Below are 17,512 nucleotides of genomic sequence, written 5' to 3'. Positions count from 1 at the left end.
TTTAAAGAGATACATAACAAGAAAGAATGCGCTATTATAGGCTTCTGGGGAATCCAACAAATTTTACCAAAAGTAAGAAGCAGGGACTTAGAGAAACGCTTGTCTCAAGCTGAAATAAAATGGATATACAAATTGACATCCTTAATCCCCAGAGGCCTAAATAGTGATTTTGAATTAAAATGTTTTTTAACTTAAAATCTTGCTGCTATGGTACTTTTTACTGTTAATTATTTTAATCTTATTTTTATCTGATGATTTTATATCTTGATGTATTTTTCTTATCTGTGTCTCCCATATTGCTCAGCACTAATGCACTTTATGTATCATTAATACTGTAATTTAGTGCCAGAATATAATCCTATGGACAGCACTCATATTCCTAAAACAGATGCCCACTTCAGGGTTCCACGGAGCTGTGGAACGCATGAATGGGCCGCAAAGGACTTCCGGGAGCGTCAGATGATGCACTTCCGCTTCCGGGATACGCTGAGACACGGAGTGCGGCGTGAACCTCCGTACTCAGCTGTGCAGAGTTACCGGATATTACTACAAATGAATATGGGTATAAATATGGACTCAGGACACATTAGCAACACACTTCTGATGAAGGACCAAGCAGTCTGAAACGAGTTAAGTGTGTGAGCCCCCGCTTTGGATCTTGCTGCTGTCATCCTCTCCAAGGTTGGTGCATCCTGAGCCGGCATCTGGATTTGACCAACCCCTGCTCCCTGGTAACATCGTGGGTGAGAAGGAGGGATACTTGGATAAGCCCAGCAGCATTTGCCCTGTGGGATCATTTTATGCTTTATATACCTCTCTTGTTTGTGAGTGTATTTTTAGGAATAAATTATTTTGTGTTTGTATCAGACGTATTGCACCAATTATTGTCTGTATTGTCTCCAATCACCAATATCTCTTGGTTGAGGGTGTTTGGAGACGATTTTGTATTGTTCAGGTCCAAAGCCAATTGTCCTGTGGACCACTGATTTTCTGGGAACCTATGCATTAGGTCATGTATCTTCATTTATTTTTCTTGTAAAATTGTGGTGGGCACCTTGAGAAAACTAAGGGTAGCGCTAATGGTTGGACAATACTTTTCCCAAAAATTGCATATTATTATATACGTAAGCAATCGCAAATGTAACATAAGAGGATGCTTGAACCAGCTGTAATTGCAGCTGTACTGTACTGTACTTCCAAACTAAGAACAATGGGCCTTATTTTGGTTCATTCTTTCTGACAAAATCCTTCTTAGATGGGCAAAACCATGTGCACTGCAGGTGGGGCAGGTGTTACTTGTGCAGAGAGAATTAGATTTGGGTGGGGTTTTACTTCAAAGTGAGATCTATATTGCAGTGTAAAAATAAAGCAGTCAGTATTTTCCCTGCACAGAAACAAAATTACTCACCCAAATCTAATTCTCTCTGCACATGTTACATCTGCCCCCCCTGCAGTGCACATGGTTTTGTCCATCTAAGAAGGATTTTGTCAGAAAGAATGAACCAAAATAAGGCCCAATGTCACTTTAGTAAGGAAGACACATTTACCAATTCTAGAGCACACCAGTGAAGGCTTGCAAACTGCACTTCAGATGATCTCCATAGTTGCTCTAATTATTGATGTTTTATTTATAAAATTGGCTGAGCAGAGATCGTGGGGCATAATTTACTTCACTTCATCAGTCCCCTCTATAGATTATCTATAGCAGTGGTAGCCAACCCTAGCCCTCGAGAGCTACCAACAGTTCACATTTTCCAGACAACCTAGCTGCTGCACAGCTGCACTCATTAATCACTGACACATTTTAAAAGATACACAGATGGAGCTAATTAGCTCACTTGTGATTCTGTGAGGAGACCTGTAAAACATGCACTGTTGGTAGCTCTCGAGGACTAGAGTTGGCTACCCCAGATCTATAGTATTTAACCATTGTATTATGGCCAAGACATATTTAATCTGTTTGGGTGTGAATCACCATTGATAAATGTTATATAAAGTATGGAAACCAGTTACTTACAGTAGTCACAAATACAACAAACAATTCTGTAGTGTATTTGAAAATTTTAAAATTTCTCCATTGAGAGACGAATAAAGGAATTCTATCTTAATACTTGCTTACAATTAAATTTTTTATATCACAATGTATTGAATTTATTTTAAATACTTTATATTTTTAAATCAGTGTACCTATATTTTAATAATATGGAAACAATCCACATTTTTAAGTAAACTCAACAAATCTAAGGTGATTTTGACGTACTTTAACCCTTTGAATGCCAAGAGAATGTCAAATTTGGTGGCAAAATTGCCAAGCACTTATTTTTATTCATCATAATGACCTGTAATGTTACCTTATATAGGAAATGCAATCTTTTTGAAACATTTATAATGTAATTTATATAACAAATGTGAGCATCACTGGCATTTTTAGCCAATATCTTGCACATCTCTCAGAGAGATGTTGGTATTTTCAGCAGCTATTTTGCGCATCTCTCAAAGGATTAAAGATGCATTTTTTGGTTATAAAACTTCTCTCCCTTTTATTTCGATGTGCCAGCATCTTTTATTATATTAAAAATTAGGGTGTGCAGTCAGAGCCTACACAACCATCTTCTTTCCACTGTATTTGTGTATAGAAAGTACATTTGAAGGTAGACACTCCTAGTACCCTACTCATCTGGCCTTAGGTGATATTTATCAGTACAGTTCCTGCATTGCTGTATACATATTATGTTGACAAAAGGGATTGGACACTGACTGCATATAGATCAACAAGATTTTATATAAAGCAGTACTTTGTAGGTGCAGACAAAATGTGACACTAAAGGATGTGAAGTCACCCTAGAACTCCATCACTCCAATTCATTTGAGAGGTACTCAATGGGATTACGATCTTTTCCCTGAGTTGAGTAGTCCCTCCATGTTACCAAATTTATGTAAAATCAGATGAACAGCCTCACAACATATTTCCACCACCTCAATACTTTACTATATCTACTGTACACTGACAGTCAAGACATGCTGGCAATCGCCAAACATGTCCAACTGATTTGAAAAATGTTGAACCCGTGTCTGCTGCAGGAGCACACCATTTCTCTTGCATGGGGTTGTCCAATCACTTTTGTCTACTTACAGTATACTGCTTTTACATCCCAATTCCAGGTCAGACCCAGGATCTTGATTCCGGGTCTGACCCAGCTCTGACACTTTTACACTAAACCCGGGTCACCCATTATACATAGGGCAACCAGCGTTTAACCATTCTTATAACCTGGGTTGGTTGACCGGGTTATTAGGTTTGGTGCTTTTAATACTGCGTCTTGACACATTTTGCCCAGGCAGCAACCTGGCAATAACTGGGTTATAATTGCGATATTAGGGGGGAATAGTGTATTAGGATGTGCACTATTATGGCAAGTCCTTGATAAATTGACATAATGGGCGGTATTCAATGAGGCTGATTCGCCAGGTTTTTATGGCGATTTTGTGCTGTAAGGCGAATTTTTGACTAAAACGGTGAATCACCCTATTCAATGACCAGATGGCGAATACATTTCAAGGTTTTTTCGCCATGATTCACCGAGTAGCAATTGCTATCTTTTTATGGTGAAGTGGAATGTGAACTTTTAAAATAAAGTGTTTTGTTTTTTACATTTGTTGTAAAAAAATCAGGAATTTTATTCTGAGGAGGGGCATGCTATTTTTATTCATGTGCTGTAAGCACATGAATATATATTTAATAAAAAAAAAAAAATATATATATATATATTTTTTTTTTTTTTTTTTTACACAGACCAGCCAGCAGGGGGCCGGAGCCGAGCCGCTCATTAGATATTCATATATTCACTTCACCCAATCATTACATATGCATGATCGGGTGTAGTGAATATACCCGGTCCCCTGCTGGCACCCCCGGGGGGCTGCCTGGCACCCAGGGAGCCCACCTCCCCCCCACAAACGTTCTGGGGCAGGCAGGGAGACTTCCATCTCCCTGCCTGCCGCCATCCTCAGGCTCCCTGCGGCATTCGCCGCAGGAGTTAAAATTCGCCGGTCAGGGGCAGCGAGCCCCTGACTCGTTGAATACTGGAGCCGGCTAAGCTCCGGAACGCGGCGAGCAGTGGCGAATGTGCAGCGAATCCTAAACAGGATTCGCTGCACATCGCCAAAATGCTCATTGAATACTGCCCATTGTGTTAATATTAGAAATGCTATCTTGAAGTGGCAGATGGCCATGCATTTTTGGACAAACGTGCTAAGAATCTCATTTAAGCTAAATGTTAATTATAGAGCTTATCATAATTGTTTTGACTATCAGTATTCTTAGTGCTTAGAATGTGCACATGAATTTTCCTTTTCCTGCATAGCTTTTTTTATGAGGAAAGATGAAAGAATAATTTTTTGTTGATTCCATCAAACTAATCTTATATTTTTGTAATAAAATTAAATTTGCATCACACATACCAGAGTACAATTGAGGAATGGTGTGAATGGAAAGGTCTACAACATCTAGGTCGAGTCAATAGGTCAACACCAAAAAGTCGATATTGGCCAAAAGGTTGACGCATGAAAAGGTCGATATGAGGGGGGGGGGTTTTGTGACACTTGTTGACATGGAATCTCAATTATTATAGCATATATGCTTGCAATGCTTCAAACTTTACGGTTTCCAATGGATGTTGCAGTATGGAAAAAGTCCAAAAAAACTCATGTCAAACTTTTACTTTGGTCAACCTTTAGTTCTCCATGGTATTCGGTTGATAGGTCGACATTCGACCTATCAACCGAATACCATGGAGAATTAAGCTGGTATAATAGCAAGGGAAGCATTATGAAAAGGATGACCTATAAATAAATTGTAAGTACAACTCAATGCAATTTTATGAAGAAATACCGGTTGTAAATTCTAAAAAAAAAATGGCCAGATTAAGTAGGTGGCGGTGGGGTAAAACAAGGGATACATTAATGCTGTCAGCAAAAGACTTTAAAGCCCAGTTTTATATTTCCTGGAAAGAAGTGATTAATGATTTAAAATTTTAATGGAAGCCACTTATGCAGAAGTAAAACTTGGTCCATTAAACTAACAAATATTTAGGCTAAATAGGTTTTAAAACTATTACGTTAGTTCTTACCCATGCTTGAGCAGTAAGGAAAATCTTGAAGTCTTCATTAAAAGTTAATGTTGGATGATCAGCTATTCTATTCAAGAATTTATGCAATGCTTTTCTACGGGTCTCAATGAAATCATCATTAAATCGTTCCACCATTCCTTTAACTATGAACTTCTCTGGTAACGGCTTGGGAGAAGAAAGAAGAGAAAAGAAAAAGACAGAAAATAATAAGAGGAACTTTAGTGTATATAAATTATACTATTATACTCTTTTGGATAAAGACTAGCTTCTGACTGTCACCTGTGGAAATCCAGTCTCTAAATATAACATACTGTGTTTCACAACTGCAGTCCTAAGGGACCACTAACGGTTCATGTTTTACAGATCTCGTAGCTGATGCACAGGTGTACTCATTTTAAAAGATCCACAGAGAGCTGTAATACAAGGACTATTAGGGGGTCTCTGAGGACTGCCATTAGGAAACACTGAGGTCAGCCCACAATAGAAAAGTGCAGATGACTGTCATGTTCTGCAGTACTTTAACTATAGATATCTGAAATCACGTAGCTCCTAAGAAGTCGTTTTATTTTTTGTTTTCATACTGTAGACAACCCATATTATTCCTCTGTATTTAATTGAACTCAATTCAAACTAGTTATCATTTTACAGATGTAGCCGGCCACATCTTTGCAGGGGATGGCGATTCTATCGCCATCCCCCGCCGGCGGCCGGCTGCCGCCAGGGGCTCTCGCATGCCCCGTGGCAACGCAGCTTGGCAGGTGTCCCCGCTGCATCCCCGCCATCGCCACCGGTCCCCCTCGCTGCCCCGACCCCCCCCCTCCAAACTGGGCAGCGTCTCCCTGAAGCGGAGACCGGCAGGGAGACACTGCCCAGCCACCGTGATACTGGGACGTGCGTGCTTCCCAGTCTCTAAAACCGGAGCTCACCAGTGAAAGTGATCTGGCGAGCGCCAGCCAAGGATGGCAGCGGCTCCATGTGTACACACACTCGCACTATACAGTAGTGCGTGTGTGTGTAATTAATTTCAACAAGCTACCAAAATCAACCATTTTATAGAAAAGACCCTAGTTTGGGATAAGTATATATTTATTTACAAATAAATATATGAAAAACATGTTTACACATAATTAGAGTTTTGATTTCCTTCATACAGTATCCACCCATAGCAGCTATCACAGCAATACAAACACAAGTAATTCTTTCGGTCAACTTGTCTAAAGTTTAAGCTCCGATTGCACCCCACTTGTCTTGTGGCATTTCCCAACAGTGCACCCCCACTGCTCTTTTGGCAACTTCCAACTGTGATTTTGGCTAGTTAATTGCACATCTAAAAACACACATGTTGACCCCAAAGGAGTTTTATTGGATTGCAATTAAGGATGTGCAAACCATATTCTTATTATTGTTGTTTGACTGAACATATATTTTTATATTAGAAGATACAATCAGAGCAGCATGGAGCAGTTTGTAGCATGTCGGCGGGGGAGGCGGCGGGCGAGCGTCTCGTCTGCATGCGCCCCCTGGTGGGAGCTGGTGGCTGGCGATAGTTTCACCAGCCCCTGCAAGAACAAGGCTGGCTCCATCTGTAGTTTTAGCATTCCCTAATAGCAAAACTGTCGCAAAGCATAATGGCACTTTCACAACAGCTGGAGGGCCATAGTTTGGACATGACTGAGCTAAAGCAGGATTGTGATGCTGCAGGCATTTGGAGATGGCAACAGGGAGCATTCTTGAAAGAAAGAAAAATGGAGTCATGCTGTCCAATTTCTTGGACCTGCTGAAGATTGAGGCTGCGGGCTCAGAGGCAGTTTCACTAGCTCCGGTGGCAGTTTTGCCGGACATCCTGAGTAACCTGAGGCTTACTCGGATGTCTGCCGGCCTGGCAGTTGATCAGAGGCTGCCTCTTCGGGCAAAGAAAAGTCGGCAGTGTGCATCTTTCTACACAAGACATCTACTGTGGCTTTTGCATTTTTAGCATAGCCAGCAGTACCATTACCATACACCTGTGAATCAGGACATGTATATTCTTGTACAAATGTCACATGTAAATCTCATTCTTTTTAACACATAGGAGAATATGTTCTATGCCTTGTTGAGATATAAATTGGAGAGAGATGAAGTAACAGTCAATAAATGTCGAACTGCCATGTTACAGGCTGTGGGGCTGATTTAACGATGAATGATATTTTTGTTAATACTCTCTACGAATGATAATTTGTGCTCCAGCCAATAAGTTCCTAACTTTCATGTGTTTTAAAAATGAGAGTAGCTGATTGGCTGAAGCACCATTTACCTTTTCTTATGAGTGATATAACTAAGAGTCATATTCTTGCTGTGTTTCATATCAATGGCCTTATAACGATAACTTACTGGAATTATTAGGGTTGGGTGGGCATCTTCAAGTCTGCTTTTCAACCACAGGAAATCTTGATATCGTCTCCTGACTTCAAACTCACTAGAATCAAACTCACCGCGAGTTGTCTGAAAAAAAAAGTTTTTTTTTAATTATTTATGTAGAAAGCTCATAGAAGTTCACAAAAGGTAAAACAAGTACATATACAGTACTAATGCCAGAGAGCCATTTTCACAAGTCAATTGTTAAGATTACATGTAAGGTGGATGGAAAAGAGAACATGGGTAGGTGTCCAGACTCCTGATGACTACAGAAGGGGTCATTAAGACTGCAATTTAAAAAAAAATTATGATGAAAGAAAAAATGCCAGGTTGGCAAGATGATATGATCCCCTCCCTTATGGCTTAAACAGAAAGACAATAAGGCGATACCTGGGTGAACATGTAACCTCTCATGGAGACAATAAAAATTGTGTGACAATAAAATGTGTCAGATTTGTTATTTCAGGGTAGAGAGACAAGTCGGAAGAGGGTTCTTCCATTTACGTGAAATCAAGCTCTTAGCAGCAACTAAGACGTGGGTCAGCAGTTTGATAGAAGACTTGCACAGAGTAGGAGGAGGGTAGACTAAGGAGAAAGATCCACAGGTCTTTCAGTACTCTGGTTTTCATTTGATAGACAGGAAGGTATGGAAGGAGGTCCAAAAAGATTGAAGTACTGGACAGGTCTTCTAGACACTACCAAGAAGACCTCAAAGGCCAGACCATCTCCTGCAGAGGAGTAAGGCGGAAAGAAACAATTTGAAGAGCTGCACTGTAGTATAGTTTAGTGTTCACTCTAAGATTTTTGTTTTAGGGCAGGGTGCGGACATATATAAAAAATGCACACTGCACAAGGATTATGGCCATTAATGACAATGACACATTATGGCACACACTAATGTCTCTTACACGTTATACCACACACAATAATGCTCATTACAAATGATGGCATACACCAAAAGTTCTCAGCAGCATTTCAGGGCAGTGGGGGGCAGAGCAAGGGCACACAGTGCCACACACACAAAATGGGCAGGGTGCATTTTGAGGTTTTAAAAACAGGCAGGGTGCGGAACCCTGCAAAATAAGCTTATAGGGAACACTATAGTACCAGCGCTAACCAAGCTTAGAAGAAGTTTCCTTAAGAGAAGTGACACAGAAGACTAGCCAATCTTTTAAACCCTTGCTAATAGGTGACAATAATAGACTTCAGGAAGGAAAATCTATCATCTCATTTCTTTTTAGCTAGTAATTATAAATACTGTATGCTCCCTGGGGCAGATGTATTAAGCTTTAACAAGAGATAAATGCAAGGGTGATAAGGAGCGATAAACGCCCAGCCAATCACCTGCCAACTGTCATGTTACAGCCTGTGTTTGAAAAAGGTCAGTAAGGAGCTGATTGGCTGGACATGTATCTCTCCTCATCACCCTTGCATTTATCTCTTGTTAAGGCTTAATTTATCTGCCCCCCTATTCCCTAATCCTGTGAAATATGTAAAACAAACAGTAAAATGGTAGATGAGATTTATATTTAGAAGATGCAAACCACTGCTGGTGTCATTTCATAGTAAATTCCTTCGAAATTCATACTGATGTTATAGTAGGCACAATTTAGAAGTACAGTATTTATGCAACTTTCAGTTAATCTCATATCTTCAGGAAATAAAATAAGCTGTTTGTATTTATATTATTAAAGTAGGAAAAAAAGCCTGTGACCTTGCTAGTAATGCAAAAACCTAGACAGAACAGATTTTCTCCTGTCCCTACTCAGTCACTCAAATAGCCATGTGCATTGTACCAGTTACACTGCATCTAGAACAATGATCTCTAGAACATTATCCATCCCTTTGTTCACCTACCCACAGATAGAAGGGAGATAAAAGGCATTGAAAATAAAGCCTAAGCACCAAGCCTAATATTGCACAGTAAACAGATTGTGCCGGCAGAAAATGCTTTAAATGAAGAGGTTCATTATGTTGGTAATGCATTGACAAGGCTGAAATCCTAGCAGGAGATAGAACATAATTAAATCCAGTATGGTTATTCTACTAAAGAAAATAAAAAGGGTCTTTCAACACTTGTGTATAATGCATAATAGGGGTTCAAATCTTCTGCAGGATATAAATTACACTGGAGGAAATGTAATTAATGAAATATAAAATAAATAATTGAAACAGTGTACAGTACATATATCCCAGATAAACAGAGTTGGTCATGATTATGGCTATAGATGATGTTATTGCAGATGACTGATTTATAGAGCTTCAGAAAATTACTTACATGGCAAATATTTAAACATTTTAACCCCTTCCTGACAGAGCCAGTTTTTGCGTTCCTGACAGAGCCCTTTTTTTCAAATCTGACATGTCTCACTTAAGTGGGGATAACTTTTTTTTGCTTTTACTTATCCCAGTGATTTTGAGATTGTTTTTTCGTGACACATTGTACTTCAAGTTAGTGGTAAATTTTCGTCGATACGGTCTGTGTTTTTTTGTGAAAAATACCAAAATATCGTGAAAAAATGGAAAATTTAGCGATTTGCAAAATGTTAAATTTTCTGCTTGTGAGACAAATAATCTTACCACTCAAAATAGTGAATAACTAACATAGACCATATGTCTACTTTATGTTGACATCATTATTTCAACTTCCTTTTAATTTTTTTGGACACTAGGAGGCTTACAATATGAATAGCAAATTCTCAATTTTTCAAGAAAATTTCAAACACTGATTTTTTTAGGGACCAGTTCAGTTCTGATGTGACTTTGAGGGACTTGTATGTGAGACACCCCCATAAATGATGCCATTTCAAAAACTGCACCCCTCACAGTATTCAAAACAGCATTTTGGAAGTTTGTTAACCCTTTAGGTGTTTCACAGGAATTAAAACAAAGTGTAGGTGAAATTTCAAAATTTCTTTTTTTTTGCAGATTTGCAATTTTAATACATTTTTCTAAGGAACACAGTACATTTTACTAGAGAAATGTGACTAAAAATTGATTCCCCCAATTCTTTTGTTTTCATAAATATCCTATATGTGGCCCTAGTGTGCACGGTGACCAAACCACAGGCTTCATAATAGAAGGAGCACCTACTTGATTTTGGAGCCTCCTTTTTATGAGATTATTTTTTAGGCACCATGTAGGTTTCTAGGCACCATAACATGCTAAAAGTTAGGAACCCCCCCACAAGTGACCCCATTTTGCAAACTACACCCCTCAGGGAATTCATCTAGGGGTATAGTGTACATTTCAAACCCGCAGGGGTTTCACCAATTGTGGTACAACTGGGCAGTGAAAATGAAAAATTATTTTTTTTACACAAAAATGCAGTTCTGGCTCCAAATTTGTCATTTTCAGAAGGTATGAAGGAGACAAAGCACCCCAAAATCTGTGCCCCAATTTCTCCCGAGTACGGCAATGCCTCACATGTGACCAAAAAATACCAGTTGGGTGCATGGCAGGACTCAAAAGGGAAGGAGTGATTTTTGGATTTTGCAGCTCAGATTCTGGTGGAATTTTGGTGGGTGCTATGTCGCATTAGCAAGACCCCCCAAGCACCAATACAGTGGAACCCCCCCACAAGTCACCCCATTTTGAAAACTACACCCCTCAGGTAATTCATCTAGGGGTATAGTGTACATTTCAAACCCCCAGGGGTTTCACCAATTTTGATACAAGTGGGCAGTGAAAATGAAAAATTACATTTTTTTACACAAAAATGCAGTTCTGGCTCAAAATTTTTCATTTTCAGAAGGTATGAAGGAGAAAAAGCACCCCAAAATCTGTGCCCCGATTTCTCCCGAGTACGGCAATGCCTCACATGTGACCAAAAAATACCAGTTGGGTGCATGGCAGGACTCAGAAGGGAAGGAGTGATTTTTGGATTTTGCAGCACAGATTCTGGTGGAATGAATGGTGGGTGCTATGTTGCACCAATACAGTGGAACCCCCCCACAAGTCACCCCATTTTGCAAACTACACCCCTCAGGGAATTCATCTAGGGGTATAGTGTACATTTCAAACCCCCAGGGGTTTCACCAATTTTGATACAAGTGGGCAGTGAAAATGAAAAATTACATTTTTTTACACAAAAATGCAGTTCTGGCTCACAATTTTTCATTTTCAGAAGGTATGAAGGAGAAAAAGCACCCCAAAATATGTGCCCCAATTTCTTCCGAGTACGGCAATGCCTCACATGTGACCAAAAAATACCAGTTGGGTGCATGGCAGGACTCAGAACGGAAGGAGTGATTTTTGGATTTTGCGGCTCAGATTCTGGTGGAATTTTGGTGGGTGCTATGTCGCATTAGCAAGACCCCCCAAGCACCAATACAGTGGAACCCCCCCACAAGTCACCCCATTTTGAAAACTACACCCTCAGGGAATTCATCTAGGGGTATAGTGTACATTTAAAACCCCCAGGGGTTTCACCAATTTTGATACAAGTGGGCAGTGAAAAAGAAAAATTACATTTTTTACACAAAAATGCAGTTCTGGCTCAAAATTTTTCATTTTCAGAAGGTATGAAGGAGAAAAAGCACCCCAAAATCTGTGCCCCAATTTCTCCCGAGTACGGCAATGCCTCACATGTGACCAAAAAATACCAGTTGGGTGCATGGCAGGACTCAGAAGGGAAGGAGTGATTTTTGGATTTTGCAGCTCAGATTCTGGTGGAATTTTGGTGGGTGCTATGTCGCATTAGCAAGACCCCCCAAGCACCAATACAGTGGAACCCCCCCACAAGTCACCCCATTTTGCAAACTACACCCCTCAGGGAATTCATCTAGGGGTATAGTGTACATTTCAAACCCCCAGGGGTTTCACCAATTTTGATACAAGTGGGCAGTGAAAATGAAAAATTACATTTTTTTACACAAAAATGCAGTTCTGGCTCAAAATTTTTCATTTTCAGAAGGTATGAAGGAGAAAAAGCACCCCAAAATCTGTGCCCCAATTTCTCCCGAGTACGGCAATGCCTCACATGTGACCAAAAAATACCAGTTGGGTGCATGGCAGGACTCAGAACGGAAGGAGTGATTTTTGGATTTTGCAGCACACATTCTGGTGGAATGAATGGTGGGTGCTATGTTGCACCAATACAGTGGAACCCCCCCACAAGTCACCCCATTTTGCAAAGTACACCCCTCAGGGAATTCATCTAGGGGTATAGTGTACATTTCAAACCCCCAGGGGTTTCACCAATTTTGATACAAGTGGGCAGTGAAAATGAAAAATTACATTTTTTTACACAAAAATGCAGTTCTGGCTCACAATTTTTCATTTTCAGAAGGTATGAAGGAGAAAAAGCACCCCAAAATATGTGCCCCAATTTCTTCCGAGTACGGCAATGCCTCACATGTGACCAAAAAATACCAGTTGGGTGCATGGCAGGACTCAGAACGGAAGGAGTGATTTTTGGATTTTGCGGCTCAGATTCTGGTGGAATTTTGGTGGGTGCTATGTCGCATTAGCAAGACCCCCCAAGCACCAATACAGTGGAACCCCCCCACAAGTCACCCCATTTTGCAAACTACACCCCTCAGGGAATTCATCTAGGGGTATAGTGTACATTTAAAACCCCCAGGGGTTTCACCAATTTTGATACAAGTGGGCAGTGAACATGAAAAATTACATTTTTTACACAAAAATGCAGTTCTGGCTCAAAATTTTTCATTTTCAGAAGATATGAAGGAGAAAAAGCACCCCAAAATCTGTGCCCCAATTTCTCCCGAGTACGGCAATGCCTCACATGTGACCAAAAAATACCAGTTGGGTGCATGGCAGGACTCAAAAGGGAAGGAGTGATTTTTGGATTTTGCAGCTCAGATTCTGGTGGAATTTTGGTGGGTGCTATGTCGCATTAGCAAGACCCCCCAAGCACCAATACAGTAGAACCCCCCCACAAGTGACCCCATTTTGCAAACTACACCCCTCAGGGAATTCATCTAGGGGTATAGTGTACATTTAAAACCCCCAGGGGTTTCACCAATTTTGATACAAGTGGGCAGTGAAAAAGAAAAATTACATTTTTTACACAAAAATGCAGTTCTGGCTCAAAATTTTTCATTTTCAGAAGGTATGAAGGAGAAAAAGCACCCCAAAATCTGTGCCCCAATTTCTCCCGAGTACGGCAATGCCTCACATGTGACCAAAAAATACCAGTTGGGTGCATGGCAGGACTCAGAAGGGAAGGAGTGATTTTTGGATTTTGCAGCACAGATTCTGGTGGAATGAATGGTGGGTGCTATGTTGCACCAATACAGTGGAACCCCCCCACAAGTCACCCCATTTTGCAAACTACACCCCTCAGGGAATTCATCTAGGGGTATAGTGTACATTTCAAACCCCCAGGGGTTTCACCAATTTTGATACAAGTGGGCAGTGAAAATGAAAAATTACATTTTTTTACACAAAAATGCAGTTCTGGCTCAAAATATTTCATTTTCAGAAGGTATGAAGGAGAAAAAGCACCCCAAAATCTGTGCCCCAATTTCTCCCGAGTACGGCAATGCCTCATGTGTGACCAAAAAGTGGCAGGACTCAGAAGGGAAGGAGTGATATTTGGAGTTTGCAGCACAAATTCTGGTGGAATGATGGTGGGTGCTATGTCGCATTAGCAAGACCCCCCAAGCACCAATACAGTGGACCCCCCCCACAAGTGACCCCATTTTGCAAACTACACCCCTCAGGGAATTCATCTAGGGGTATAGTGTACATTTCAAACCCCCAGGGGTTTCACCAATTTTGATAAAACTGGGCAGTGAACATGAAAAATTACATTTTTTTACACAAAAATGCAGTTCTGGCTCAAAATTTTTCATTTTCACAAGGAATGAAGGAGAAAAAGCACCCCAAAATCTGTGCCCCAATATCTCCCGAGTACGGCAATGCCTCACATGTGACCAAAAAATACCAGTTGGGTGCATGGCAGGACTCAGAAGGGAAGGAGTGATTTTTGGATTTTGCGGCTCAGATTCTGGTGGAATGAATGGTGGGTGCTATGTGGCATTAGCAAGACCCCCGAAGCACGGTGAAATGATGAACCTAATATTCCATAGATGTGTGGTATATTTTAAAACACTCCTTTATACATAGGCCGGGTTTGTCGGGGCAAGTGTCACACTGGAAAATAGTTTGCTTTCTTATTCCCTTTTTATAGCAAACTTTGCACCTTTTTTGTGTCCTGCCCTTTTTTCCAGTGGAGGGGATTTCATCAGGAAAATGCTGCCCTGGTACAATACGGGGGCCAGTACTAGAAGTACTGGGGCCCTCTGCCTGCTGGTTCCCAAATATTAGGCCCTTTATGACTTCCTCTTGAAAGTGCATAAATGTCCCCCTCTGGCCGGTAGAACGGAATAGCACGTAAGCGTTATACAGTGCCATCTGGATGATATACACGGCCACCTTCTTGTACCAGATTTTTGTTTTCCGCAGGGCACTGTACGGCTTCAGTACCTGATCTGAAAGATCCACTCCGCCCATGTACCTATTGTAATCCAGGATACAATTAGGTTTGGAGGTGTGGGTACTGGTACCTCGTACAGGGACGGAGGTGGTACTGTCTCCGTGAATTGTTGTCAGTATAAGGACATCCCTCTTGTCCTTATATTTGACCAACAACATATTTTCGGTGCATATTCCCCTGCTTTCACCCCTTCTCATTACTTGGGCAATGTGCGTTTTTGGGAGGCCTCTTTGGTTCTTGCGCACAGTACCGCAAGCTGCTGTACCTCTTGAACCAAGGGCCTTAAACAGGGGGATGCTAGTGTAAAAGTTATCCACATAGAGGTGATAACCTTTATCCAGGAAGGGGTGCACTAAATCCCAGACAATTTTCCCACTAACACCTACGAGGGAGGGGGGGCATTCTGGCGGTTGAATTCTTGAATCCTTCCCTTCATAAACCCTAAACCTGTGGGTGTACCCTGAGGTGCTTTCACACAGCTTATACATTTTTATGCCATACCTTGCCCTCTTACTGGGAAGGTACTGGCGGAATTTAACCCTTCCTTTAAAATGTATAAGGGACTCGTCGATACAAATAAATTTTTCAGGGATGTACACCTCTTCAAATTTGGCACTGAAATGATCAATGACCGGCCTGACTTTGAATAGCCGGTCAAAGGTGGGATCATCTCTGGGTGGGCACTGTGCATTATCGGTGTAATGTATAAATTTAAGAATTGTCTCAAATCGAGTCCGGGGCATGGCCATACGGTAAAATGGAGTACTGTACAGAACATCTGTACTCCAATATTGCCTAATTTCTGGCTTTTTTACTATGCCCATATGAAACACCAGACCCCAAAACGTCATCATCTCTACTGCATCTACAGGGGTCCACCTAGCAAATGATGACGTGGGGTTTTGAGCAATAAACTGCTGGGCATATAAATTAGTTTGGTCCACCATTAAATTTATAAAATCATCAGAGAAAAATAATTTGAAAAAGTCAATTTCTCTGAGACCTGTGGAATCAAATTGGATTCCTGGCATGGCCAAAAACTCAGGAACCTGGGGCTCAAAATTGTCTGGTGGTGGGGTCCATACTAGATCAATTATTGGGGGGGGAATCTCAGCTGATCTACGGGGGCGTCTTTGAGGGGGTCCCTCATCAGCAGAGGAGGAAGAGGAGCTTAAGGCAAATCCTTCAAATTCCCCGCTTGCATCACTGCCTGTGTCAGAGTCAGAAGCAAGCATGGCATATGCCTCCTCCACTGAATACATTCTCCTGGATGATTGGGAGGACATTTGGGAGGACATTTGGGAGGACATTTGGGATGCCATTTTTATTTTTGTGTTACCGGTAGTGAAATGTTTCAACACGTGTATAGTGTAGGGGGGGGCACAAACTTTATTTCAATCCGGGGGGTATGTAGTGTGTAGTGTGTATGTGGTGCAGAAAAAAAAAAAAATGCTTTATACCAATAAAAAAAAAAAAAATGAAGGGGTTAAAAAAAAAAAAAAAATGAAGGGGTTAAAAAAAAAAAAAAAGGAAGGGGTTAAAAAAAAAAAAGGTCCTGCGCCAAAAATTGAGCACAGATGTTGGTCAGTAACGTCTGTCACTGAACAGCGCTCAAAGGCAACAGGAATTTGATCAAAAAAAAAAAAAAAATAGATCAACCCTGTGCCGAAAAAGATGATCAGTGATGTACGTCACTGATCAGCGCACAGCGGCCACAGGACACCCACAAAATCACAGTGTGTGTAAAAAAAAAAATTAAAAAAATACCCCACAGCACACACACAAAAAAAAAAGGTGATCAGTGATGCGACACTGATTACCAGTGAGGTGCAGCAGGTGCACAACCTTTGGTGCAACTGACAGGTATATATAAAAAAAAAAAAACCTCTGTACCCCCAAAAAAGTTGCTGATCACCTCAGATATAGTGATCAGCACAAAAGGCGGGGACAGCAGACACAAAATTTAGCACTCTCTATCACTATCTCTCTCTATCTCTCTATCTCTCACTATCTAACACTATCTAACACTCTATGACACTGCAGCAGCAGCACTCACAGGTATATCTATATATAAAAAAAAACCTGCGCCCCCAAAAAGTTACTGATCAGTTAATTTATACTGATCAGCACAAAAGGAGGGGGCAGCAGTCAGTTATATAAAAAATATATAGCACAATCTGTCACTATCTCTCTCTATCTCTCTCTATCTCTCTCTCTCTATCTCTCTATAACTATCACACTGCAGCAGCACAAAATATAGCACTCTGTCAGTAGGCCTCTCTCTCTATCTCTCTCTCTCTATCTCTCTCTCTCTATCTATAACTATATCACACTGCAGCAGCACAAAATATAGCACTCTCTGACACTATCTCTCTCTCTATCTCTCTCTATCTCTCTCTATCTCTCTCTATCTCTCTCTATCTCTCTCTATCTCTCTCTATCTATCTCTATCTATCTCTCTATCTATCTAGCTAATACTAATACAGTGCAGCAGCAGCACAATATCACAGTATGGCACAATTAT

At 40.8% G+C, this 17,512-nt stretch overlaps 1 protein-coding gene across 1 annotated transcript in view; it reads right to left on the bottom strand.

Annotated features, from left to right (window-relative positions):
- SNX7 (sorting nexin 7) overlaps positions 1-17,512 on the bottom strand; it is a 109,981-nt gene that overhangs the window by 39,539 nt on the left and 52,930 nt on the right. The window contains exons 3-4 of the mRNA XM_083157060.1: positions 7,500-7,610; positions 5,130-5,294 (exon numbers count right to left, since the gene is read on the bottom strand). Of these exons, the coding sequence (XP_083013186.1) occupies positions 5,130-5,294; positions 7,500-7,610 (276 nt within the window). The remainder of the gene's footprint in view (positions 1-5,129; positions 5,295-7,499; positions 7,611-17,512) is intronic.

Source organism: Crinia signifera, chromosome 8 (assembly GCF_055691185.1).
Source record: "Crinia signifera chromosome 8, ASM5569118v1, whole genome shotgun sequence".
NCBI lineage: Eukaryota > Metazoa > Chordata > Amphibia > Anura > Myobatrachidae > Crinia > Crinia signifera.
The sequence above is the reverse complement of the archived record's forward strand: the minus strand, read 5'-3'. Positions and strand labels throughout refer to the sequence as shown.